Source organism: Ammodytes marinus (genome assembly GCF_949987685.1).
Source record: "Ammodytes marinus genome assembly, chromosome: 16".
Classification (NCBI taxonomy): domain Eukaryota; kingdom Metazoa; phylum Chordata; class Actinopteri; order Uranoscopiformes; family Ammodytidae; genus Ammodytes; species Ammodytes marinus.
In genome coordinates this window covers 27349449-27375947 of record NC_137220.1, presented here as the reverse complement: position 1 = coordinate 27375947, position 26499 = coordinate 27349449, and the positions used below count along the sequence as shown (strand labels likewise).

The following is a 26499-nucleotide window of genomic DNA, read 5'->3' as shown; positions in this document are numbered from 1 at the left end:
GAGGGACATTTCTCAACATTTGATGCCCAAGGCAAAGGGATGCAATGCCGAAGTGCACCTGTGTTACCTGAATATGTGACTCACTGTGGGAAGTGTGCGGTATATAGTCACGTAAGACGGCAATAAAGTGAGAAGATAAGCTCAGTGCATTAGTTTAAAGGTTAGTGTATCCTGCACGGGCAGCGTATCCACATGCGGTGGCTGTAGCTTTTCGTCTTTTTTGTAACACGTATTATGAAAGTAATACACTCATAAGTATTATAAAATTAAGCGTGGGGTTTGGATCCACAGGCGGACCTGCCAGATCAAGCACCATCGTGGGCTGTACGAGCACAATCGGAGCGTATGTCTTCTTGTGTGACTTTATATATATATATATAATATGATATATAACATGTAACCATCTCTGTTATACTGCTACATCAGTGCAGCTATTTTCAGTATGAGACTTTCATTAATGGATGTCCTGACCACATATTATGATCCATTCATTATTTCAGTTCTATTATTATTATTTTTTTTCCATTGTAAAGTGCACACGTCAGGCCTGCATTGACATTAGTTAAGCAATTCACATATGTTTGATTGCTGGATAGCTCTCTATTTAGAAAATACTGTTTCCTATAATCTTTTTTATAATGTCCTGTAGTGTTTATATTGTCCATACAAAGAGGTGGTCAGCTTTTGATAGTAAGTTTGGACAAGATGGAGACAGACTCTCTAACCTCAGCATGAAACAAATGCTGAAGTTTGGACTGACAGCAGCACTGTAGAAACTGATCTGATCACACTGATGACTGCTGCTCAAGGACATATACAGTATTTAAGTGAAACTGATCACTATATATATAGTTTGTGGTTTGGCAGATCACGAGCTCACTGTGTGGACAGTGCTGTGGGGAATTTTTGACAGCTGGAATAAAAGATGAAACTGAAGACACACCTATTAATCAAAATGACTGAATTTGAACATGTAGAACCATCATTTATCATTCATCACAAATCCTTTCAGAATGATTAGGAGAAAAAAAAATCATCACCTGCCCTTCATGTTTGTAAACTGTAAAATGAAAGATTTTCTATCAACATTAATCCCAGTTTTTATGGGGTAAACAAAGCTTGTTGCGTGCACACACGGCCACATGTCCATTGTATGTTTTTAATTTTAAGTTTCTCTCAATTGTGCAAAGACAAATCAAATACTATATATGTTATCTATAGGCAAATGAAGAAACTTGGTGTAAAAACGCTATAGAATACAATCCAGATAAAGTTATTAACTGTAATATGTTATCCGGCCAATAGAGGGCAAAGTTGTCAACATCTGTTTATCCTCACAAAACCTTTTTTTTTTGTCTTGCCATACCTTGCTGTGCAGGTTCATGACACGCCCTGATGTGAAGCAGAAATGCCTGGGAGACTTTTTAGACTGGAGCCTCAGCACCATAACCCAGACCACTGACCAGTCAATGAGAGACATTATGGTCCTGGATGGTGCTCTGCAGTCTCTGGTAAACACACATACTCAGTGCCAACGCTCAAGCCTGTTGGAGTGTGGAGTGTGGAGTGTGGAGTGTGGAGTGTGGAGTGTGGAGTGTGGAGTGTGTGTGTGTGTGTGTGTGTGTGTGTGTGTGTGTGTGTGTGTGTGTGTGTGTGTGTGTGTGTGTGTGTGTGTGTGTGTGTGTGTGTGTGTGTGTGTGTGTAGCATGTGTAATCCTTGTTGTATTAAAACCTGACTGAAGGGCTGACATGACTTGTGTGTCTCACACACTATCTAATGTGAAAAGCACCTGTTGCATGTGTGGGATTTGCTGTGTCAGTTTGATCCACTGCTTCAAGCTAAACCGTTCTTCAGCAAATAGAAACGACGTTGGTGGTACTTAGTTCCAATAAATCCAATTTTATTGTTATCTTCTATAATGATGGAGGGTACCACTAAGGTAATGCAATGTAGCCCTCAAGTAAGAACACTGCATTCATATCATTAGCACAAAAACCGGCACAACATGTTTTAGAATGAGTCCCTTTGTACTTCTAATGTCTTGAAAGTGAACCCGTCTCCAACCTATGTGGTGCTTAGGGCGTGCAAAACTGGCTCTGTTTGTTAAGTCAACAAGCGTACCCACGCTTCCATGTTTTTTTGTGTGTGTGTACATTGAGGGTATAGTGCTGTAAAGATGTAGGATTTAATGACAAAATGAATTGTTAATACATTATTAATAATATATAAACAACATTAATAGCAAAATTATTAAAACGGAGGGATGGCCAGCACATGAGGAGGTATCAATTTGGTTAACTGCGAACTAGTTAATATTTTAGGAATGCAACTGCTATAATGTGTCCTCTGCAGTATTTAAGATTGATTCAGTCATTGTGTTTGTGTCCCAAAGGCCAAGCTTTTCAAACATGGAAAACGAGATGACGTCCTACAGTATGGTAGGTTTCCTTTTCTCTGTGTCCTATTTATCTTCAGTACTTAAATAAATAAAAAGTAATGACCTCATCTCCATGTGGTTATTGAGTTATTGTAGCGTGCGGCTGTCATATCAGTAGTCTTCATTCAGTTGCTTTTGCCTCTAGTAACATCATTATTATTATTATGTTTTTTTTTTCTTTTCTTTTTTTTTTACAAATCTTTATCAAAATGATATGGGCCGAAGGGGAGATTTCTCTTACATGAGTATGATTTAAACATTGATTTGACATTCTATCCAGTGCTATTGTGTACCTTTTTGATATACAAACAAACCCTATTTAATATTTAAATCTCTGCATTTTCAAAATTGTTAGATTCTTTCTGAACCAAAAGGCATAGCAAATATATCTTTCTTAGGGTGTATTCACACTGGGAAAGTCCGCTAGTTCACTTGCTTTGGTCCAGACCAAATAGAGTTTAGAATTGTTTTGTTTGGTGTGGTCCACTTTCATATTGCCCCTTTTGCAAGTGAACCAGCATTATGAAGCAAAACCACACGTGATCTGAGATAATTCATTCATTGGACAGACATTCTGAGGTGGAGAGAAGCACGAAGTAAAAACTGCGAAATATATCATTGATATAATATGGGGTTAAAAATAATAAAAGGCCTACATCTAGTCTATAAATAAAGAAGAAAAACATACAATTATGTTTCATATGGTTATAATATGTAGCCCTATGACAATGCCACGTTATGTGGCTTGTAGCCTACGATGTGAAACATAATTTTTACTGTATTTCTGCTGCTGGACGTGCGGCTCGGTAGAAGAATAGACTCAAGCTGACACTCAGCTGATTAAGCTGGGTGTCAGTTCAGCGCAGTTCAGCTCCAAACTGACACGGGGGTAGTATTGACGGTCATGGGAAGCAAAATAAAAACACACACTTCTTGCGCAGCGTGAACCTGTTGGCACTGTGCGAGAGACGCTCCCCTCTCCTTCATGTGATCGCTGAACACATCAGCATTTTTACACGTCCTCTCGATCAAATGTAATATATTGTTCTGGGCTCCCGGTCAAACCACAACTTTCCCATAATGTGAAGCTGACGGCAATTTATTAAAAAATAAAAGACAGAAAAGGCACAGTGCTTCCTGCATTTGGGTCGGATCGAGTCCGGACAAATTCACACCACAAACAAACTGCAGCAGAGTGCACATGGAAACGCACCGAGACCACCTCTTCAGCTGGGTCTCGGAGCGTTTGTTTGGTCCGCCCCCGAGTGCGATTGCTGTATTCACACCTGTCTGAAAGATGCGCACCGAAGGCGGAAGTGCACCTGAGTTTGTTTCAACCGAACTAAACACGGCATATGTGAATACACCCTTAGTTTCTATCCAGCTCATAATGATGTCCTTTTACTGTTTTCCAGCTCCTATGATTATGCAGTGTCTGGAGAAAAAAAATCTGTCAGAGAGCAGCCAGGCCATGCTGAGGAGGCTGGGCATCAAACTGATCCAGAGACTTGGCCTCACCTTCTTGAAGCCACGTCTGGCCGCTTGGAGGTCAGAACATAATACCTTACCTACCACCTCATTTTATGTAGTCGGTCCAAAGTCACCAACCAACCAGGGAACCCGATCCGCTGGAATAACCGGTTTCTGTATACACCATTGATACACATAGTAAATCAGTTTGTATTTGCAGAAAACCATCAACATAAATAACAGTGTTAATACTGAAACAATTGTTTCCCCTAAACAATTATTGCTCCCTGTTCATTCAGATCTCTTTTAACCAGTTTTTCACTAATGTCATACAGTATAATGTCATACCATATTTTATTAGACATAGCTGGATCAGACGGGAGCAAAGAGCTGAGTGCCTTTTTTTAAATAATGCTCAATGTTTTTCAGGTACCAGAGAGGCAGCCGCTCCTTAGCAGCAAACCTTTCCATGTCCCAATCGGCAACAGTCGGCACTGCTGTGACTCCTGACATGGAAACACAAAAACATGAGGAGGACTATGACATTCCTGAGGAAGTGGAGACTGTTATTGGTTAGTTTCAGCCTTCACTTCTTCTATGTTCTATGTTGCAATACAGGACAAAAAATTCAGGAAATGTTCTTTTTTCATGTTATTTTTCACAGAGCATCTGCTGATGGGACTGAAAGATAAGGAAACAATCGTGCGCTGGTCTGCAGCAAAGGGGTAACAATCTCTCCACGTCACCAAGAACCTGAATGTTGATGTCATCCTTGTTGCGACATGTCTCTTGGATTTTCTTGCAATTATTAATACAATTGCAGTGAGAGTAATCATCAGTTTTATTTCACCCTTCAGCATTGGGAGGGTGACTGGGAGGCTTCCCAAGGAACTGGCAGATGAGGTGGTTGGATCAGTGCTGGAATGCTTCAGGTAGATTGGTGCTCGGGGCATATTGGCTCTCTGCATCCGCCATTTATTTATTTATTTTTAATACCCATCACACAGGGACACACTTCAAAACACACATTAAACATTCTTTATGTTTTGACCCATGTCATGTGGGTGTGTTATTTTTTTTTAAAGCTTCCAGGAAACAGACAATGCTTGGCATGGAGGCTGCCTGGCACTGGCAGAACTTGGTAGGAGAGGCCTGCTGCTGCCTTCCAGATTGACAGACGGTATGTGTCTAAGTAAATCACGTTGAAATAAGTTTCATAAGATACACTGTAAGTGAGTAATTTTTATTATTATTTATATATTTAACATATATACAGCATATTAATACCACATCATTCACTGTAAACTTCCTACGTTACAAAAAGAGTCAGATTGAAGTATTCAAAACCCTTATAAAAATGTGTCTTTCACCTTTTCATAATCAAGTGTGAGAACAAGATCTTTATGCACGTACTTGTGTGGCAATTTTATAACATAATTGACTTTTTGGCCGTGCTAAAAACGTTTCACATCTGCTCCTGCAACAATAGTCCAATCATTCAGTGCTTCATTAATATTTTAACATTGATGTTCAATAAGATTATGTTTTCACGTTGAGACTTGTAGTGGCGAACATTAGAGATATTCTGTCCTTAAGCGAATATAACAGTCAACAACAACAACAACGACAGAGTTGAGTTGTTAGCAGCATCGAGGCCTCCTCTTCAGAGCCCGCCCTGCTGCCTTTGCTCTCTTTTTGGGTTTATGGACGTCCTTTTCAGCCTGGCCACTGTTTGCTCTTTTCACGCCCGTTTTCCACATCTTGGTAGTGTGCTTGGTTTTCTGTGGAGAGCCGGGCGTCTCGGCAGCATCCATGCAATCCTCCGAGGGCCTGACTGCAGTGCTGACGTCACACGAAGAGGCAGCAGAGCTTGCACTGGCAAGCTGACAGAGTGCCAGCGCTGCAGTCTGCCTCTGGTCGCATGGTTCTTCATCCAGCGCGACGTCAGGCTTCTGCCAAAGATCTTCTGAAGTGCTCAAGGCAGGGCTGTGTGCAGGGATGCTACAAGAAGCTCGCAGGCTAAGGTTCAGAGGCAACTCCTCTCCCTTTGATTGCTCTGTGTCTGAGGAACACCACAGCCTGTGGTCCGATAGGCTTTGCTCTTTGTCCTGGCTCCTTGTTGAGAGGTTGAGGGGGGTCAGATCTTCTCTGTTGTCCTCAGTGTGTTGTTCTAGTGTAGATTCAGGACATGGTTCTGAGGAATATCTGCCACTCTCAGCTGATCTGAAATAGAGAGGCCAAAATAAAGAGTTAAATGACTGACTACCATAATTGTAAACACAGTCTACTGTATAATTGTAAACACAGTGTACTGTATAATTGTAAACACAGTGTACCGCCACTTGATTAAGCCAAGAAAGAAATGTTTCTATCACTCACTCTTTATTCACATGCAGATGTTGTAACTGCAGCAAGCTCTCCGCAAACTCCTCTTGTCTGAAGTCAGTTCTGATGGGTTGCATGTCTATAGCCGTGTGTCCGACTTTGGTGCTTGTCGGCGAGTCCCCCATGTTTGTGTAGTGTGGGGCCTTTGTGTCTCTCTGGATGATGTGTGCATGATGACTGGGTCTGTCGGGAGACCCCAATGCCGAACAGCCCTCTTTAGGGCTAAGCCTGATTTCCTTGTCCCTGCTTTGCCCGTGGTCGATTTCCTCTTGTGTAGATTGGTTGTGTAGACTGTTGTGACTGGGATGCGAATGCATATACAAGTCATAATCCTTTGGCCCAAGGGTCGCCGGGCTGTACAAATCGAAAGGCAGATATCGGGGCCCTGTGATTGGCATGGAGAGCTCGTGCGGTCTGTACAGGGTGTAGTGCAGAGGGGGGGCCTGGTGGAGAGGGTGGCAGTATCGGTACGGGTATGTGGGAAAGAGGGAAGGGTGAGGTGGGGCCACAGGCCTCTGGGCATCCACAAACTCTGTTCGGAAAGAGGGAGAGTTGGGCTCGTGTGTGTGAGGGTTTCCCTGGAGGTAGTATGGAGGATACAGAGGCCGCTCAGGCAGGATATAGGGAGGGAATTCAGGAACCATTGGAGGGGGGAATGGTTTCAAAGGAATGGATGAGGAAATGGTTCCCCACGGGAAGCCTGGGTGGTTGAAAGTAGGAACAGGAGCTTGTGTTTCCTCCGACTGCTGCACGGATGGCTTGAAGGCTTCTGCTGCTCCGTCATTTTTGGGTGTGACAGGGGAGAAGGCAGATGGGCGCGGCAGAGACTTAGCCTCATTGCTCTCGCCGTTGTCTCTCTCTGTTACTGTATTTGATGTTGCTACGCTCTGGCTGTCCTCACTCACTGGACCGTCACATCCGACGTCTACTTCTTCAGTGTCATCTCTACCCTCAGATTTGTTCTCGTCGGCTCCCTGTTTGTCAGGCATGTTGTTCTGGTCTGCCGGTGGTGGGCTCTGACAGTCCTTAGGTTTGACAGGGACTCCCTTTGTGAGGGCCTTGACCTGCCGTGGTGTTTGCCCGTGTTTCTGTGACACCAAGGAGATGGAGTTTTTACACAGGTTGTATTTCATGTGGTTGAAGAGATGAGACTTTTCATTGCAGGTGAAAGGACACTGGAAGCACTGGTACTTGAAGGGCTTGCCTGGCGGTCGAGGAATGTAGTGGGGCCTTTTGGGCTTGCGTTCCTGAGCGCTTTCCATCTCTAATCGAACACACGTTTTTTTTCTGAAAGACAAATACAGCACATTGCAGTGTGGGGATTTAGTCGTGATAAAAGCTACCTTTTAAAGTTGTTGTTTTTTCTGTTTGGGAATGTGACATTAAAAGCATACAAGACACACTGGTGAATCATTGAAGCTTTTGTACCAGATTCTTGCTGAGGTGACTGTCAAGGCTAATGGAGTTGTTTGACTGGTTCAGGTTGATTGTGGCTCCCCATTGGAAGGTTTTTTCTCTCTGTGTTTCTTTAGCAGAAACAATCTCTAGCTGCACAAAACACCGCACCCTCAGGCTAATGTATTCTTGCAACTGTTACTTCAAACTGAGTTGGACACCAAACAAGAGAAATGGTTAAATATGATAAGCTGTCTACTGCATGCAAAATTGTAGCCACATGTTTTCATAGGTGCAATCGTGTCTTAGTGTGTGTGTTTTTTTGGCTCATGCCTACTCGGCCTGCCTCTTCACCTGTCTACCTGTTCTGTTATCACTCCACTCATCTGTGCTATAAAGTGAGAGAGCCGCTACATTTCTATGTAAGCAGGTGTTGGGCAAAGTTGGCACTCACTAACACAGACCTGGAGGGCATGCAGAGACTTGCTTTCTCTTCCAACCTTACTAAACTCAGTGCTGTCGGCGTGGGAACCAGCAGCCACCTGCTTCCCATGACTGTACCTGCGGGATGCACTCGGCTCTCAAGCATCATCATTTCATGAGCTCACAAGCTCGGTAGATACAGAAATATGAGAAGTAATATTTGACTTTTTTTCGCTTTAATTCTTCAACTAGCACAAGTAGCAATAGTTCAAAACAGCCATTTTTGGTAAAAGCGAAGCGTGCTACAGGTGGCCTCTGAAACACTTGAGGGTTTGCATTTAGAAATGAAACATCACCTAGAGCTGTGAGTTAAGTGTTGCTGGGCACTGCGTTGAGGAACCTGCTTGTCGTGCGCTGTCGCAAGAAGTCGTCCCTCAAGTTTCTGTGCAACTGGTAGCACAAAAAGCCACTCCCTTCTGCACCACCACTGAAATTCATTCCAAAATCCTGTCTGAAAACATATATAGTGAATATAGCCCAGTCAAACCTTTTAGTTTTTATATTTATTTATTATTTTTATCCTCATTGGAAAATATATCTGGTTCATCTGAGCTCAGATGATGTTTTTTTTAATTGTATGGATTTATTTTATTTACAGATTAGTTTGTATGATTTATATAAAATACTATAAAATAAATCAAATAACGTTATCTGATAAAGTTTCTCATGCAGAGGCCAGGTACTTTCTGTTTTACCTGTTGATCAGCATGACAGTGCAAGCAAGGGCTAATTAAATCCAAAGGTAACAGGTGCATTCGTAGCTAACACTTGCCCTAACTAAATCCCACAAACGAAATAGCTCCCTTATCAAACCACTGACAATCTTTTAACAAAAACACAGAAAGGCTTTGACGGAGTATTGTAAATAACTTAATATAAACTAATACCCATTACTTGTTAATTAAGGAAGAATAAAGGAAAGTCAAATGTACCTGCTCTGGTTGTATCCTCTACCTGCAGAGAGCTGCTCCACAGTCCACAGCCAGTGTTAGTATATCTGGTCAGGATGTCCACTCCAATATGTGCTCAAAGTTTCACAGTGTGTTTGTGAATGTGTATGATGATGCATGTGTGTGCTCTATTTGGTTAGTTGTGTGGCGAGTTCCTATCACTGAAGGTGTTGTCTCACTGGGTGGGTGGAGCTTCAGCCCAAACAGTAGGGCCCTCAGGCAACATCGATGTACCTGATATTAGTCAGGCCTCAAGCCATGATTTACATGATGACGTGGGGGCTTTTTGCTGCTTCTTCACATTTCCTGCTCCATTTCTCTCTTTTGTGGAAATGACCATATAGTCCACATTCTGCAGGTGCTGTACATAACTGCATACATGTGTCTCACTTTTTAGAAGACCATTGTTTAAGGAAACCAATAGTTACAATGTATAACCTTTAAAAAGGTCACTTTTTTATTAAAAGGGCAGACTATTGCTAACCTACCAAATATTAAAGGAATACCTCACCCATATGGAACCGGCGTTCTATCATAAAAAAATCGCTATTATAATATAATGAATGAGGTTTTTCTTCCCTCAGTCTTTCCTCAGTCTTCCCTTGGCCCAGCTGTCCTGTTTATTCCAGCCTTACATTTTACCATGTGTGATGTTACGCATTGGAAAATGTAGGGTTAGACAGTGAGACCATAATACACTCTTTCTGCCTTTTCTCAGGCTAGATATTCAAGTTTTTCTAGTAGATGATCATTGAAATCACTAATTTCTAAATGTTGGCAGAAAGGTTAATTTAGCTGCATGGAATATATAACATTAAAAACATCCGAAATGCTTACTACAGTTTGGAATGAAAATGTTCATGGACAATACATAATTAATTATTTATTAATGTATAACAATCAGCACACATCATCTTGTATTCAGAAGGGTTTGTTTTCACTGGTTTTAGTTCAGTGATTTTCAGTAGTGTGAGGCAAGTAATGAGATTTGACCTTTTCCCTCCCGCAAATACACAGACAGTTTATGTAACATGTTTTCTATCTACAGTCAAGCCCGAAATGATTCAACATACAAAAAGCTGGTCAGCAATTATAGGAAGTATTTGATTGCTGTAATAGCCAATACAGGCTTTTTCGATTGATTATTGAGAAGGGTATGAATAATTGTGTTCAAATGTAAATACAAGCTGAAAAATAAACCTTTTTCACAATGATGCCTCTTGAACATCGTCTTATTATCTTTTGGGAGAAGCCTGTGTCTTTTCCAATTATGAAAACACTTGCTGGGTGAATAAAAGTAAGTTTAAGTCAAAATTTGAATAATTTCGGGCATGACTGTACATATTGCCTTTCATTCCTTTTCTGTTGTTCTTCAGATCATACCCCTCACCCTGGTCTTTGTTCTGCTTTATAGTTGTGCCGCTCATCATCAAATCTCTGACCTACGAGGAGAAGAGGGGAGCGTGCAGCGTCGGAGCCAATGTGCGTGACGCTGCCTGCTACGTGTGCTGGTCCTTCGCCAGGGCGTATGAACCCAAAGAGCTGGAGCCCTATGTCCCTCAGATCGCCAGGTAACCTCTAAGTCCTTCCTTCACATGCACCCATCGCTGCAACAACACACTATGAACACAAGCTCAGTGACATTCAAGTGAATCTTGTGTTTGTTATTGGCCCATATGATCAATATGACTAAAACTATGCCTGTTAATTAAAACCTCACTCGTCCCCACAGGATAAATTCCAAAGCCAGGTACAGTCAGCTACAAAAAAAAGACCTGTAGCTAGATTCGGGACGTGCTGCCTGTTTAATTTGCACTTGCTGCTGTATGTCCAGTTATATACATTTTAACAGCATTATTTACATCAGCATACATCACAGCTGTGCCATGATTTCCACTCTCAACACCATAATCATGATGTTGTCAATTTCTGACCAAGAAAGTTAAAGGTTCAGTAAAGCGGAATGGTCAGTTTAGCTAACTTCCTGTCAGTGACTGCAGTTAGCAGTCCCCTCCCTCGTCCCCACGTCACCACATAATGCACTGCGGTCTTCAAGCAGCGAGTTATCTAGCATCATCTCAGATCCATAAGTGTGATCAAACATGATAAAAACCATCAAAACAGACATTGGGAAGGAGTTTTACCTGCTCCACCATTGTAGGCGCATACACATTCACCCATCTGTCGCTCTGCACGTGCACCGGCAGTGAGAAGGATGCCGGTTTGTAGCATTCTCTCTTCTGATTGGTTATTAGTAGTGGGATCCCCGAAAAGTTTATTTGTCGATTACATGTAGAGCGAGTGACCGAGAGATCGGCTTTATGAAACGTGCACACTATATAAGTGATCACTGTATGAATAAAGAGAGATTTAACACTTATATTAACATAAATAAATCACTTACTTCACCTTTTAATAGAGGTAAAATATTTCTGGAGCTGCAGCCGATGAACATGATATATCTGTGCTAAGCTCACTATCATCCCATTGATATGTCAGAAGCACAATGCACAGTTTAAATAATCACTAAGATTTCTTCAGGTTCCAGGCAATTTCATTCTAATTGTAATTTGCACAAGGGCTGCATGATTTGCATCCAAGCAGTTATTTACTGCCCCAAACCAGTTTTTCTGTGACACAGTACTCTTGCGTGTCCTCACATAACCAACAGATTAATATCGTGTTCTGCTTTGGTGCCTTCAGTCATATTGCAAGAGACAGCTGTATTTCTAATGGCTTGATTTCACAGACATCATGTCATGTCATGACATGTCATTCTATGATTATAAAATCAAAAGGGGACCCTTAAATGTAAATTCTAGTATCGGTGCTTAAAAACAAATGTAATAATTCCTCAAAACCGCTTTTCTCTCCTTGAAACATTCACTGCTTCCAGACAGAATATGCTGTTGACATGTTTGATCTTCTGTACAAATAAATACTCGTTCCTGCATGTATGACAATGGTAATGACTCCATGGTTTCGTCATCATCAGAGCCGCCTTATCCCCAAAAAATATCCCATGCTCCCTTGTTGTAAAAGTCAATTGTGAGTTCCAAAAAAACAGTATTGAGTTTGAATTACATTTAGAGATGTATGTGCATTTTATTTGCATGATTACCAGCCAGGTGTCTCTAAGGTTTTTTTTTTGTTCTGTTTTTGCCGAACTTATAGGTCGCTTATATACTGAATATTTATTATTGTATCAATAGTTACAGATTAGTTATGAAATCTGTGTATTGAAGAGTATTAAAGCTTTCTGAAAACACTGTGAAGAGCTGTTTTAAAGACCAGGACATACATGCACTTCTGGATTTATGCGTCCACATACTGCTTCCTCTAGAATAAACCCTTAAATTGGGAGTCACGAATAAACATTTAAAACGTCGGAAGCGAGTGAGGGCTTTTTAGCCTCTGCTTTTTGTCCTGTTCACACTACAAGGGGACTATAGTTTTAATACGGTGATATGAGAAAGAAACTTCTGAAAACCTCAGATTATCGTAAATTTATCTGAGAGGGGCTTGTAAATGATTCGACTTAAACCTAAATAAACTGTATTGCTCTGACATGTTTTCAGATTTTGACTGAAAGCTGTAGGGACTGGACAGAATTGTTATTTTGGGGACTACAGTATATGCAAGAATTAAAAATGACTAAGTAGATGTTGTTCCAGAAGCAGGAGCCAGCCTTAAGAAGTAACTAGTAACAATTCAAGGCTTGTACATCTAATTGGCAATGTCATCCAGTTCCGCGAGTTCAGTCTTTGTCAATAGTAACGGTTTGCCGACTCCTTGATCTCCTTTCTCTCTTGATGTGCATGTATGGACCTGTGGCCTCTGACTGTGCACACCAGCTCTGCAGTGTCAGTTTGAACCCCTGCGACTGCCATCATCATCAGCAGTCAGTGACAACACCCTCCCCTTCCCTAGCCTACAGGATTGCCAGGTTTCGCCTGTTCGCTGTAGGTTTCGGTCGCCGTTATGCAGCAATGCTCAGACAAGCTGGTTCCTGCTCTATTCATCTGTGGCTTGATGACATTAACAGAAAAACTCACTTTTTCTGAATGTGGCACTAATGTGTCTCGCGGGCACACAGTTGTATCTCTGCTTTTCACAGTGACAGTAACACTGTGTACTTGTTATGTGTAGCAGCTGCAGATATCATTCAGAATATCCTTTACCCACAGTATAATCACAACTGTTTTTGTTTCCAAGCCCTCAGGGCAAGGGCAGCTAGTAAAACCAAACCGGTGGCAGTTAGTCAAGCTGCAGACCTGGAGTTTGCTGTTAAGAGGCAGGGAACACAGGAGGAGAGCAAACAAGGCCAACAGTGACAGGCTGTCAATGTGCTGTAGGTTGGCCCCCCCTCAAAGAACCCACAAGAGACGTGTACAGGCAGTGAGAGTGGAGGGATGTTGTTGAGGTGGGGATCAGACACAACTTCCAGTATGACTATGAAGTCATGGTTAATCATACTGTGTCTGCGTTTGTGCTGTATGTGCTGAGAACCTGTACATGGCGACCAACATCAGTTTTGTGATGATGTAATCTAGTTTTAGACATGATTTAATCTGAGTCATGATTCTTCACAAGTCATTAACATGTTGATACACTGTAACAGGACAGAGGAATACAAGGTTAGTGTCTCAGTATGGGAAATGTTGAGAAAACATGGGCCAAATTTTCAAGGTGCAAAAGTATAATTTAATTGATATTCCTTGGAGAGAGACACACACACACACACACACACACACACACACACACACACACACACACACACACACACACACACACAAGGTCTAGGAAAGTCTTTTAGCGGATTATTTGTGGTGCCCTCTTGACCATACTTTGTGTCTCTTTCTCCAGTGCTTTGCTGATCACAACTGTGTTTGACCGAAATGTCAACTGCCGCAGAGCAGCCTCTGTAAGTTTTTTCTTGTCAACATACTTTGATTGCTTGACTGAAGATATAAAGTTACATGACAGAAGTGATTTTTTTATTTCTCATTTTGTTTTTTAGGCTTCCTTCCAGGAAAATGTCGGCAGACAGGTTCGTGACATTTATTTAACCACTGTGTACGATGTATGAGAATTACTGTGATTTTTGAAGTTTTTATCTGCTGCCGAATATCAAGGTCTTGCTATAACTTGCCTTGTTAGTTAAAACCAAAGAAAAAGCCTCCCAGGCCACATGCAATCTTTTGATGTACCAACAGTCACTGAGCCATTACATCTCAGGTCCTTAATAGTTTGGTTACAAATCACTCAAATTCATCCCCCAAGGTTCAAATAACATGGAACAATCTTACTGAATGCAGTGAAAACATCTTTGTGGCTTGCTTGTGTCTCAAAAGGGAACATTTCCTCATGGTATCGACATTCTAACTGCAGCGGACTACTATGCTGTTGGGAATCTCAACAACTGCTATCTGAACATTAGGTAAGGAACAATGTAGTCTAAGTGGCACTTCTTAAAGGTATTTACATTCATATTCTCTCAGTCACACAATGTTCAAGTCAAGTGGAGCTGCGCATGGGAAAATGCTTAGAATAGAGTACACTTGTCCTAGCAGCATTAACGAAGAGTGGTAACCGTCCGTGTCCTATCCCTCTGTATTGACACAGCACAGATTTCAGGAATAATTTAGTGTTGCATCTGTTTAAGCGTGTAGAGGGGTGTGACGAATAAAACAAGTCCAAAACATGTTCCTCCCCTCCACCTTTCCAACTGGCAAATGAAAAAAATACACTTGGGCCAAAGGTGTGTAGGCAGAGGACATCGTCACATGATTTCTGGGTGTTTAAGTGCATACATGTGCAGCTTTTTTTTTTTTTTTTTAAAGATATTTTTGGACATTTTTATGCTTTTATTGATAGTGTAGAGACAGAGTTGAAATGGGGCAGAGAGGGAAGTGACATGCAGAGATCGACCGCGGGCTGGAATCGAACCCGGGTCCGCTGCTGGCCGAGGCCCATGGGGGGGACGCCCTACCAACTGAGCTAATGGAACTAAATGAAGATGAGGTGAAGAGTCTGATGCAAAAGCATTTAAAACCCAGGGTTGATATTACACACCATATTAGCAGCTTGAAGCGCCTATATCTCTCCCAGAACATTGCCATTGCTTATGTTGCTGTACATGAGCAGTTGACCATGTACAGCCATTTTTATTAAAAAAACAATCTCACACCCTTTTAGGAATTGTGACCTTTTGGCAGATATGTGGCCCCAGCAGCATAGCAAACATTCACGCAATAGAAATGGAGAAAGATACTAGCCTCGGGGTGTGACTGACAGTAGAACTGCCCAGAACGCGGAAATAGAATAAAGATGTGTAGAGATAGAGAATGTCTGAAGCTGGTAGTATTTCTTTTTGTTCTGCAGCTGAAGCTTTCTTTTTCTTTGTTCACAAAGTGTCTACATAGCTAGCTTCCCTGAGTACACCAAGGCCCTGATAGATCATTTGGTAGCCATGAAGATCAACCACTGGGATGTGTAAGTACCTGTATATTCTGTGTTCTCATAAATAAATCACCAGTAAATGAGGGGGATAGATAATATAGTCATTTTTTAAATCTGTCTTTAAAGACAAAATTGTATTGTCTATCTGTGTTTTGCAGAGTGATCCGAGAGCTCTCAAGTAAAGCACTCCACAACCTGACGCCTCAAGCTCCTGATTATATGGCCACAACAGGTAAACAATGTCACCTGACGTGTTCCCCAGGCAATGGAGAAAGGGAAAAGTAAAATGCTCTTGAGAAACGCCTTTTGAAAATTGACTGAAAGCTGTTGTTATGGGTATTGTGCTCGTTCCATGCTCTTCTTCTTTGTTGGTTGCAGTGTTGCCACAGCTGTTGCCTATGGCAGTGGGTATCGATCTGCATGGTCGCCACGGAGCCATCATGGCATGTGCAGAGATCACACACGCTCTGTACAAACTAGGCCTTCAGACCAACAGGTAGATTTTAAGAGCCAACTCATTACATTAGCTGACACTTTTATCCAAAGCAACTTCCATTAAGTGCATTCAACCACGAAGGTACAAACTCAGAAAAACAAGAATCCCGCAAGTATTATAGCTTCAAATAAACCAAACTACAAAGTGCCACATGTAAGTGCTACATGGAGATGTAACAAGCACATTTTTTATTTATTTATGTTTTAGTGTAAGTGCAGTCTGAAGAGATGTGTTTTAAGATGTGTAAACTATCAGCTGATCTGATGTTAATGGAGAGCTCGTTCCACCATTTTGGAGCCAAGACAATCTGAACATTGAGCAACATTGTCCCAGTCCATACTTTTGAAATATGTGCAACTGTTTAAAGGTTGCACTAAGTAACTTTGGGTGTATAAGAGAAGTAAATATTTTCTGAGGTACATTCTAATAACTGAATACTTGAACTAAATAAATTGGATCCCTGGGCTGGAACACTGTTTGAAGTTGGAAAGTTAGAAAGCTTCAAAGTTACTGTTTCACTGTTTTTGTTCACAGCTGCAGGGCCCACGGTTTTGTTTACAACCATATTCTAAGTTCCTGGTGCCTCCCAAAATCATTTTGTTTTGATTTATGATATTAGAATTGTTCAATACTAATGAATAACATGGAGGAAAAATATTATGTAAGCTAACTGCAGGCTCTGCAAATGTAAAAAAAAATCCCCCTGCCCTGAAACTGCTTAGTGTACCTTTTTAAAAGCTGAACAGTGGTAATACAGTGTGTCAGCTAGAAACAATATAGGAAGCTTCTATAGAAAGAAATGTATATCACAAATTCAATTCATTCTGTTGAACAGGTGTTTAACCATATACTATGTTTCTTTGAATGATTTTCCTGTTATTTACAGGACTGTGGTGGACATCATCTCACCAGAATGTGTGGAGGCATTAAAAGATATTCACCAGAGGGTAAGTGTACCTTTAAGGAGCAAAACCAATACATGTTGTTTGAAATTGAATAAACTGTGGTCAAATGTCCTCTGTTGCTGATTGTTCATCGGGTGTACTTACTTTCAGCTCCATGACAGAAAACAGTACAGGTAGGCAGAAATAATAATCTTTAAATTGTCATTAATATTAATAAGTTTCTTTTGGCTTCATATTAAAATAACGCTTTTCCTTTTTTTTTGCAGGGGTTTTGGCGGAGCGCTAATGAGGCCAGCGAGTAAGTCCAAATCCAAATAAAAAATATTTATTTCACAGACGAATTCATTGGTCTGAATGAGTTGTTGCAAAGAAACACAATGAAGAGCTTTAGGGGCAAGGCTCTTTTCTCATCATTCAGAAGATGTCATGAGTTTTTGTCTTTTCTCCAGTGTGCAGTCTGATAGAGAAGCTGTCCCTGTCCAAAATGCCTTTTAAGAGCGACCCTGTCATCAGTAAGTTCATTCCTTTTAAGCCCCTCCATATTATGTTTATCAATGTTTGTATTTTATTCAACATCTGAGCTCAAAATCTCTAATGTTGACGTGACACTGTGTTTCAGCTGGCTGGCAGTGGCTTATTGACGACACCATAAAGACTCTTCATCTCGTCTCTAGTGGTGTAAAGGATGCCATTATCGTAAGCTTATTATTTATGTATTGAATGGAAGTAACATTGATTTTAACAGCCAGGGGAAGAACGGGGTTATATGTCACACGGGTTGGTTGTCACAATCGTTATATCTCGGAACCAGAAGGCGCTGTCTGTGAAATTTTGGTATGTAAATATCCAGAATTGGGATCAGAGGTCACCTACATAGTCTTCATTGGAGTCAGCCTGCTGAATTTGAGGTGAGAGGACTGTTTGTGTTTTTCATGTCAAATTGAAAATATTTAGCTCCTCAGTATTTTTCTTCTAGGCTTTTACACAATGGGTTTATAACAAAACACTTGTAACCCATAAAAAGTGTGAGGGGTAAACTATAGCTTAGATAGTGGTTAGCAAGCTAATTAGTTGTCAGACGGTTTTTGGCCTTGATGCTAGCAAGAAATTCAAGTTGGGGTTGGTCGTCACATTTTTTGGGGGGTTGGTTGTCACATGTTATCCAAAGGCTGCAGCCAGAAAAGGAACCCAATAACGAAAGAAATTGTCAAGCTGTATCCTCACTGACACCCCAGAGAAGGAGAGAATAGAGCAGGAAAAGGCAGCTAGCATGCAAAAGAAAAAAGGGCAATAAAATCAAAACAACCCAGTGCATCCCAAACTAGACCAGCTGCCAAGGCTACAGTAAGTTATGTAGGCCTATTTGTCAACTTGACAATGCAATTAAACTTTCAAATGTAGTTCTGCTTTCTTGCCTTCTTTTTAAGATTATTCCCATTAAGATAACATTGTGACAAACAACCCCATAGTGTGTGACAACCGACCCCTTGATGGGGTTGGTTGCCACAATGTGCCACAATGTGTCTTTGATGATTAATTTCTTCTTTATTACAATAAGATAGAAAAAAGTGAGGGGTACACATTTCAAGCCAACACCTTAAGCTTCAATTTAATGTAGGAATGACTATTGAAAGATGTTTAGGTGATGAGCAATTCTCACTAGAGTAAAAAGTGTGCCTACTTACCCCGTTCTCCCCTACTTTACGTTTTGAATTGACTCTATTTGTTAATAGAATACCTCTGTTCATTCAGAAAGTCTGTTGATTTTCTCCTCACTGATCCTCATCTTTCTTGGGGCGGCAGTGGCGCATTGGGTTGGGAGATCGTCCTCTGGAGTCCAGGTTCGGAGGTTCAATCCCCTGCCTACCCGCCACATGTCGAAGTGTCCCTGGGCAAGACACTCAACCCCAAATTGCTCCCAATGGTTCAGAGGGCGCCTTGCATGGCAGCTACTGCCATGGGTGTATGAGTGTGTGTATGAAAATCAGCTAAAAAGCGCTACATAATTCAAGTCCATTTACCATTTTACCATTTGGTTGGCAGGAAGCAGTTGTGTCCGCCTTGTCTGCCTTGTGTGAGGAATACTACCAGGCCGAGCCACACCGCGCTGATGCACAAATGCAGGGTGAGTTGAAATCAATTTCCTAGTTCCACTACATATCCTGTACGTCTGAATGTTTCTGAACATTTATGTTTGTGTTGCCCAAGTGTAGATGTCCTGGTATCTCAGTACGTAGAAGGGCTGAACAGTCCTCAGATGCTCACTCGGTGTGGATCTGCCCTGGCCCTCGGCGCTCTGCCAACATTCATGATCCATGGCCAACTGAAGCAGGTATGTTTGGAGGCTGTCCACATGTCCTAGCTTTTTTTTTTTTTTTTTTTTACATCTCACTGCCGTAGTATGGTTTTGAGGTTTTAGGTGGTGTGCGCTTTCCGTTTCCGGTCATTTCTTTTTTTTTGTAGGGGAACAATTTGCAACACTTTTTCCGGGCTGGATGGGTTTTTTAGTTTATCTTTTGACTTTCCACGATTCTATAACTGTTTTTCTAGATCCTGGGAGGCCTCCAGCAGATGTGCGCTGTCAGCCAGAAGGAGGGGAGCTTTACAGAGGCGAGGAGGGATGCAGTCAGAGCCATTGACCAGTGAGTATCCATATGAACTCATATTTTATTTAGTCTTTTTCACAGCGCATACGGCAGAGGCCCCCTCCATCTCTCCTCTGTTGTTTGTCTTGCCTGTGCTATCTTAACCTTCTACCTGTGTGGGCAGTCATGCTAAAATAAACAGTCGGACTGACTATTAACCTGCAGGACCTGAATGACATGTCCATTTGTTCCTGTAGAACGTTTAATGCTTCTGTCCTTCTGTCCCCCCTCCTCTAGTTAATCAGATACTAAATCTTGTCTTTATCGTATTCTTTATTTGTTTTTTCCTCCTCCTATCAGAGTATGTGTGAAAGCAGGTGTTTGTCCCGACGGCTCCCCAGACTCTGATCTATGCCGGGGGAATGTAACAGAGGTTTACGGTGCTCTGCTCAACAGCATGAATGACTACACCACCGACAGCAGGGGGGACGTAGGCGCTTGGTGAGTTCAGTGCACTACCTCGTCAACACACATAAATGCACATGTTTTAGTATTTTTTATTTTGCCTCTGGGATGAGGAATGCTCCCCTGCTGCCTGAGGCCTTTTTTCTGTCCCGCCACCTAGGGACACAGAGACGTGGCATTCGTGCGTGTGTGTCATTAGTATCCCCAGGCCATGCTTACTGCCAGGAATGTCACCTGGCTTGTCACTTGCCCTCACAAACATGGGATGGGCTGCTTCTTTTCACGCTGTTGAGTAATCATTTTCTGTCTTGGTTCCTTCCTCTTGAATCTGTTCTCCTTTGTTTTCATATACTTATCTCCACACTTATCCACGGCTATTTTCCTTCTATTATTTACCATATCAATACTCTTCCATTTGTCTTTGTGTAAATGTTTGCCATCAGGAGTTCCACCTGTGGCCTTTTCAGGGTGTGACTTGTGAATGAAGGCCCTTTATAACATTTAAAATAAACAAATTGTGCTCTGCAACCATGATTAAAAACTTGACTATACAACTGCCTAATCCAGTGAAACTGAAATTCAATCTCCCCAAACAGTGGTCTGAGTTTTTGTGCCAGCTTGTGTGTGCATCATTTGTTATTATTATGAAGTATTTCTTCTTTCTTTCTAGGGTGAGAGAGGCAGCAATGACTAGTCTGATGGAAGTGACTATGTTGGTGGCAAGCAGTGCTCCAGAGATCCTTTCTCAAGACCTGTGAGTAGCCCACTGAAACACTGTGATTGACACCAACTCATTTTTTCTTTATTACTTCTCCTTTCATGTGACTGTAAATGTTGCAATGTCACTCGGTCTCAGACTTGTTTGTTCATTGCTATGAGTTATCTTTGGTGTCACTAAGATGTCTCAAGGTGTGGCCACAATACCTCACCCTAGGTTGATCCCACTTGGATCACCTAGCTATTGTAATTAATAGAGTATCATGTATCACACACATGATGTAACATTGGATTTTAGTGTAGATTATTTGAAAAAAATGAACATGATGTTACAACCCTTGTTGCCTTTGGGCTTATTTAAAGTACAGATTGATTTATTCACATGAGTTTTTTGTCACTTTTTATCTTTGTTTCTCAAACCCTAGCCAGTAGCCGGTTTGTTGACACGCTGCAAGGACCTCTGTTTATGTCAACAAAAATGATAGCTCTAATAGCTCCCAGCACTAAAGCCTATTGTTCTGTATGCAGGGTGAAGTGCATGATGTGCTGCCTGGCCCAGCAGGCAGCAGAGAAGATTGACCGCTACAGAGCCCATGCCGGCAACATCTTACTGCGCCTCCTCCACAACACAGAGCCTGCAGTACCTCACATTCCCCACCAGGAGGAGCTGTTGAGCATTTTCCCTGTGTGAGAACTTGTAGCTCATCCAGCAGTATTAGAAGCTTGAACATTTGAAGGGATTCAAACCAGATTTTTTTGCTGGACTTTGAAGTCTGTTTTGGCACATACACATAAAATAAGACAAATTTGATGTGGAACAATTGTATGTGTGGATTCTTTGTGATATTCTTTTGTTCTTTGACTCCTTGCTGTGTCTTTTTAGTGAGACCCTGACCAGTCTGAACTGGAACGCGCCATCCCAATCGTTCAAGTATATCACCCAGCTTCTGGGGCTGCCTCAGTATCAGTGCCACACACTCCTGGGTCTCACCGTGTCTGTGGGAGGGATCACCGAATCCACAGTAGGTCAACCGTGATGGGAGGAATAAAACATTATCAAATCAGAGCAATATGAAGAACGGGCGGGTGACAAATGTATAGATAAAAAGAAGACACTTCTATACAGAAGATGAAGGATACTAATGAGTATGAATCATATACTATCCCAGCGTTTCAAATCGCATACTTTCTACTATTTAGTATGGTAGAAAAAAAGATTTAGTATGTCCCAATTCTTGTGGCCAGATTTAGGATGGTTAGAAAGACCAAGATGTCTACTACGTCCGGACAAGATTTTTAGTGTTGAAAACAGCATCCTATTTGGGCGATTCTGACCCCATGAGGGAATGAGGGTTATGTTTTAAAATAATGGCTTTAAACCCCTCCAGTAGCACAGACATGTACAATCTACATGATAAGGTTGATGGCCCCCACACCATATTATGACACTAAAATGTTGTTTTTTCCTTTTAGTTTGTCACCCATTTGTATGTTATAACGTTATGCCCCTGGAGTAAGTTTGTACAAAAGATATACAGTGCTGCTCGAAAGTATGTGAACCCCTTGAGCATTTTAGAATTTTATTTAGTTTAACCATTATTCATTAATTTTTTATCAATACCAGTATTTTTTATATGAAATAACAGATGTTTGTTTATCAATTCAACATTTTTCTTTTCTGGAAATCAATTGTTAAAACAGATTAAACAAATGATTAGCTAACTTTTGTATGTGCAAAAGTTTGTGAACCCTGAGCTGCATTGCTTAAATCGAGCAGGTTAACACAATCAGGTGGGCCAAATTTAGTGATGAGATGGACCAATGTAGTGAGAGATCTTTAGGGAAGAAATTGGGTGGCACTAGATAAAACAGAGATCAAACCATTTTTTATTTTATTTTATTTTATTTTATTTTATTTTATTTTATTTTATTTTATTTTATTTTATTTTATTTTATTTTATTTTATTTTATTTTATTTTATTTTATTTTATTTTATTTTTATTTTTATTTTTATTTTTATTTTTATTTTTATTTTTATTTTTATTTATTTTTATTTATTATTATTATGATTTTCCAGGTCCATACATTAGTCATTTGGCCCACCTGATTGTGCTTACCTGCTCAAGTTAAGCAATGCAGCTCAGGGTTCACAAACTTTTGCACATACAAAATGTGGCTAATAATTTGTTTTGTCTGTTTTAACAATTGATTTCCTTAAAATAAAAATGTTGAATTGATAAACAAACATCTGTTATTTCATATAAAAAATACTGGAATTAATAAAAAGGAATTAACAATGGTTAGAATAAATAAAATTCCAAAAGGCTCAAGGGGTTCACATACTTTCAAGCAGCACTGTATAACAGTTAAAAATTCTATTTTATCACAGCGGATCTGCTGGAGGGGGGAGAGGGGGGGGGGCGTGCTTTTTATCTTAAGATGGTGCTAAATCCTTCTGCCTGTGATGAGTTTGCAAAGTCAGCTCTTTGGTTGTTGTTATTGAGGAGGGTTTAAGTCCAACAGGGGGAGCCATGTGTCTGATGTTCAGCCTCTGTACTTTAACCACTGACCTTCTGCAGTTTGCCTGAGAATCACAGAGATCAGTCCGTTTTGACTTACAGTATCTCCGCCTTTTCCCTGCTTGCACTTCACCACTGATTTAGACTTATCTGGAACAAATTGATTTGACGGGTCCCTCGTGGTATACTCGCAGGCGAGAATTTCACATCTTTTCAACCTAGTGCTAAATTACAGATTAAAAGCATGTTTGCTACTTTCCACTCCTGACCACTTGCACACATCGTCACTCAGTGGGCTCTACAGGGACTGGGCTTGTTCAAGTTGACCCTCCTTCTCCAGTATGACCTAACCTGTTGAAACCACTCATTTGACAGAGGACATGCCTACAAAGATTTATGATGCTTAGCTTTATTTTTAACTTTTTACTGTGTGAATATAATAAAAGAAGAATAAGTTGGAAGCCTGTAATAGCAGCGGTGAGGTCAGGAAAGTTGAACTCATCTGCCAATGGAGAGGCCGTAAACATATTCCCTCCGAGACGATCTGGCTCTCGTCTTACTTTTAGACTCCTGCTCTTTCAGCCTTTTTCTTTGCCACAGATACATCCTCGGAGATGGGGAAAGACTGATATGTTAGTACAGGGTTGCATGCAGGAAACTGAGCCAATACTGCGTCGATACGTGGGCCAAGATTACCATTCTCCCACCGCAGGCACATATACACACAGGCCTCAGAGCGGTGGAGCAAAAAATGTTGAACCTTAACTTTATGTTCATCTGTTTTAAAGTGTAGATGAGGAAATCAGACCCAAAGTTTCCATGTAACTTTGTTTATCAGAGGTGCGTTGTGTTGCTATGTTGCAAGTGTCAAGGTTTGACACTTTCATTCCGGCAGATGGATGACATCATCAATTTTGACTGTTTTTCTTTCCAAGGCCCCCTCAGGTTCACACTGCAGTCACCAATATGAACTTTTACTCAGTGTGCAGTGTTATTGTGACTGGTCCTACAAGACCATCGTACTTCATTTCATTTTTACAGAAGGTCTGGAATCGCTCAATTGACAAACATTAACTCACTTGAAGGCGGGTGTCTGTTGAAGTTTAAAACTATTGGATCTGCTAACCAATCGCATAACGTTTGGTCGTGACGTATGTCATGCGCTGGCTCTGTTCGCTAATTGGACCGCCTAATATCTGGCCGGAGAAAACCAAAGAATATACTGCGGACCCAGACTGACTACTGAAGGGAAATGAAAATTGAGGGAATCGTAAAACACCAAGCATATGTCTACATCTAATATCCTCACATTTATCATGTACAATGAGATGGGCACCCAACCTCACCCAAATAAGTGTGTATTGCAGTCTTCTGGCTGCTCCACATTAACCACTGCTCTCTCTCTGCTGCTTCCATTCAGGTACATTTCTCTTCCTCGTGGTTGTTTGACTTTCTGAGAGGGATCCAGGGTGACAGCGCTGCTTTGGCACAGTTTGGGGATACGTTGTTGAGCATCTTCAGAGACAATCTCCGCAACGATAGGTACACACACACACACACACACACACACACACACACACACACACACACACACACACACACACACACACACACACACTATTGTACTGCTATCTTTGTGAGGACACTCATTGACATAATGCATGGCTTTGGTGACCTTTTTCTCCTCTTTTTCTAGGGTGTCTATTCCTTTTCTTAAGATGCTCAACCAGATACTTGCTAACAGCTGCTTTGAAATCTTCACCACACAGAAAAAGTGAGTGTTCCTACAGCTTTAAAAAAATAAAAATAAAATGCTGATGGTGGATGATATCTGTGAGAGCTAACGTTTTTTTTCTGTCTTGTTTTTCTAAGTCATCAGTTCTGTGTGGAACTTTTGGCTCTTTGCAAAGAGTTCAAGAAGACTAAAGATATTTCTAAGCTGCGCGCCTGTGTCGCTGTGTAAGTCCTCCATCTCATTAACAAATGGACACGTTGTATACTGAACCAGAGCAGTATAAAAACACTACCCATGCTGTTCTTTTTGCTTGTTTGGCAGCTTCTGTGGGCTGATCCAGTTCCAGGGTGAGGTGAGGAAGAGAGTCTTGTCCCAGCTGCTGATGCTCCTCTGTCATTCCTTCCCTGTGGTAAGTTCAACAACAGGAATACTCAACCATCTTTAATAGATTTAGAAACCACTGAGAAGCTGCTGTTATACAAAAAGTACAGAAGCCATGCTCTTTAAATGCACATCAAATTTGTCTTGAGCCTGCCAGAATAGCCATTAATGTTATCGAATAGTATTTCATAGCCTACAGTTGGTTGGTTCATCGGCCCACAACTTTGGTAAGAGCTGAAATATTTCAGGTATGACATGTATTGTACTTTTGAAGTTTTAGGACATCCTAACGATTGGAGTGATCCTCTGTCTTTGCCTCTAGCACCACCATGAGGTTGACATTTATGGTTTTGGGTTAAAGCAATTGGGAATTGACATGATCAATTGCCATGACTATGGTGGTCTGCTGACTTCTACTGAATTTTTTTGTCATCATCAGGTCACATTTTGACTTTGGTATACGACCACATACCTGCAAATTGAATGCCATTGCCACTAGCCTCGGCTGTACTGCATGCTAACACGCTCAATAAATATGGTGAATATGTTAACGTTATGATCGCTTAACATCAGCATATTAGCCTTGTCAGCATGCTGAAGTTGGCGTTTTGGTCAGTACAGCCTTATAAAGCCGCTAGCATGGCTTTAAACTCGTAGGGCCAGTTTCACAGACATGGATTAAGCCTAGTCCTGGACTAAATGGAATTTTGAATGGAGATTGTCCATTGAAAGTACAATTTAGTCCAGAACTAGGCTTAATCCATGTCTGCGAAACCGGCCCGTAGTCTTTTTTTTTTTTTTTTTTTTTTTTTTAAATCTTTATTTAAAAGGGACAATGTACAGTTAGAACATAAATGTTGCCATTTGATGCACTATACCAGATTATAGCTTTAAGCTAATTTGCATCTGTAGTTTTAAACATTGCTTTTTTATAACAGCAGCTACAACAGGGAAAAAAAAACCTGTCCCTTCCTTAAAACTGTAGATCCGAAAGACCACAGCCAGCCAGATGTACGAGATGCTGCTGACCTACGATGATGTCATAGATCCAGAAGTGTTGGATGATGTCATGACCCTGCTAAGTGACACTAATTGGTTAGTGTTCTCATTAGA

The 26499-nt window shown here is 41.1% G+C and overlaps 2 protein-coding genes across 2 annotated transcripts in view; one reads left to right on the top strand and one right to left on the bottom strand.

Moving 5' to 3' along the window:
• Positions 1 to 26499, top strand: part of tbcd (tubulin folding cofactor D) — a 35867-nt gene that overhangs the window by 8943 nt on the left and 425 nt on the right. Inside the window, exons 8-38 of the mRNA XM_080043586.1 lie at positions 1379 to 1511; positions 2394 to 2439; positions 3854 to 3986; positions 4338 to 4480; positions 4573 to 4633; positions 4766 to 4840; positions 4994 to 5088; positions 10536 to 10692; positions 13988 to 14045; positions 14142 to 14171; positions 14476 to 14561; positions 15536 to 15616; positions 15742 to 15815; positions 15962 to 16079; positions 16966 to 17026; positions 17135 to 17157; positions 17251 to 17282; positions 17434 to 17496; positions 17604 to 17680; positions 19028 to 19109; positions 19198 to 19316; positions 19535 to 19626; positions 19930 to 20070; positions 20705 to 20788; positions 21280 to 21438; positions 21635 to 21773; positions 24691 to 24812; positions 24967 to 25044; positions 25143 to 25229; positions 25327 to 25414; positions 26372 to 26481. Coding sequence (XP_079899712.1) covers positions 1379 to 1511; positions 2394 to 2439; positions 3854 to 3986; positions 4338 to 4480; positions 4573 to 4633; positions 4766 to 4840; positions 4994 to 5088; positions 10536 to 10692; positions 13988 to 14045; positions 14142 to 14171; positions 14476 to 14561; positions 15536 to 15616; positions 15742 to 15815; positions 15962 to 16079; positions 16966 to 17026; positions 17135 to 17157; positions 17251 to 17282; positions 17434 to 17496; positions 17604 to 17680; positions 19028 to 19109; positions 19198 to 19316; positions 19535 to 19626; positions 19930 to 20070; positions 20705 to 20788; positions 21280 to 21438; positions 21635 to 21773; positions 24691 to 24812; positions 24967 to 25044; positions 25143 to 25229; positions 25327 to 25414; positions 26372 to 26481 — 2847 coding nt within the window. The remainder of the gene's footprint in view (positions 1 to 1378; positions 1512 to 2393; positions 2440 to 3853; positions 3987 to 4337; positions 4481 to 4572; positions 4634 to 4765; positions 4841 to 4993; positions 5089 to 10535; positions 10693 to 13987; positions 14046 to 14141; positions 14172 to 14475; positions 14562 to 15535; positions 15617 to 15741; positions 15816 to 15961; positions 16080 to 16965; positions 17027 to 17134; positions 17158 to 17250; positions 17283 to 17433; positions 17497 to 17603; positions 17681 to 19027; positions 19110 to 19197; positions 19317 to 19534; positions 19627 to 19929; positions 20071 to 20704; positions 20789 to 21279; positions 21439 to 21634; positions 21774 to 24690; positions 24813 to 24966; positions 25045 to 25142; positions 25230 to 25326; positions 25415 to 26371; positions 26482 to 26499) is intronic.
• Positions 5150 to 9249, bottom strand: znf750 (zinc finger protein 750). The gene is made up of 3 exons (XM_080043547.1): positions 9104 to 9249; positions 6288 to 7580; positions 5150 to 6131 (listed from the first exon to the last, which is right to left on the bottom strand). Exons 2-3 carry the CDS (start codon positions 7553 to 7555, stop codon positions 5549 to 5551), a joined length of 1851 nt encoding a protein of 616 aa, XP_079899673.1. The 5' UTR covers positions 7556 to 7580; positions 9104 to 9249; the 3' UTR covers positions 5150 to 5548.

What these genes read in the sequence shown, in the direction of transcription:
- znf750 (XM_080043547.1), bottom strand. Translation starts at nt 7,555, where the DNA reads ATGGAAAGCGCTCAGGAACGCAAGCCCAAAAGGCCCCACTACATTCCT. An exon ending in CATCTGCATGTGAATAAAGA is followed by an intron (nt 6,132 to 6,287) that starts GTGAGTGATAGA and finishes TCTCTATTTCAG; the next exon opens with ATCAGCTGAGAGTGGCAGAT.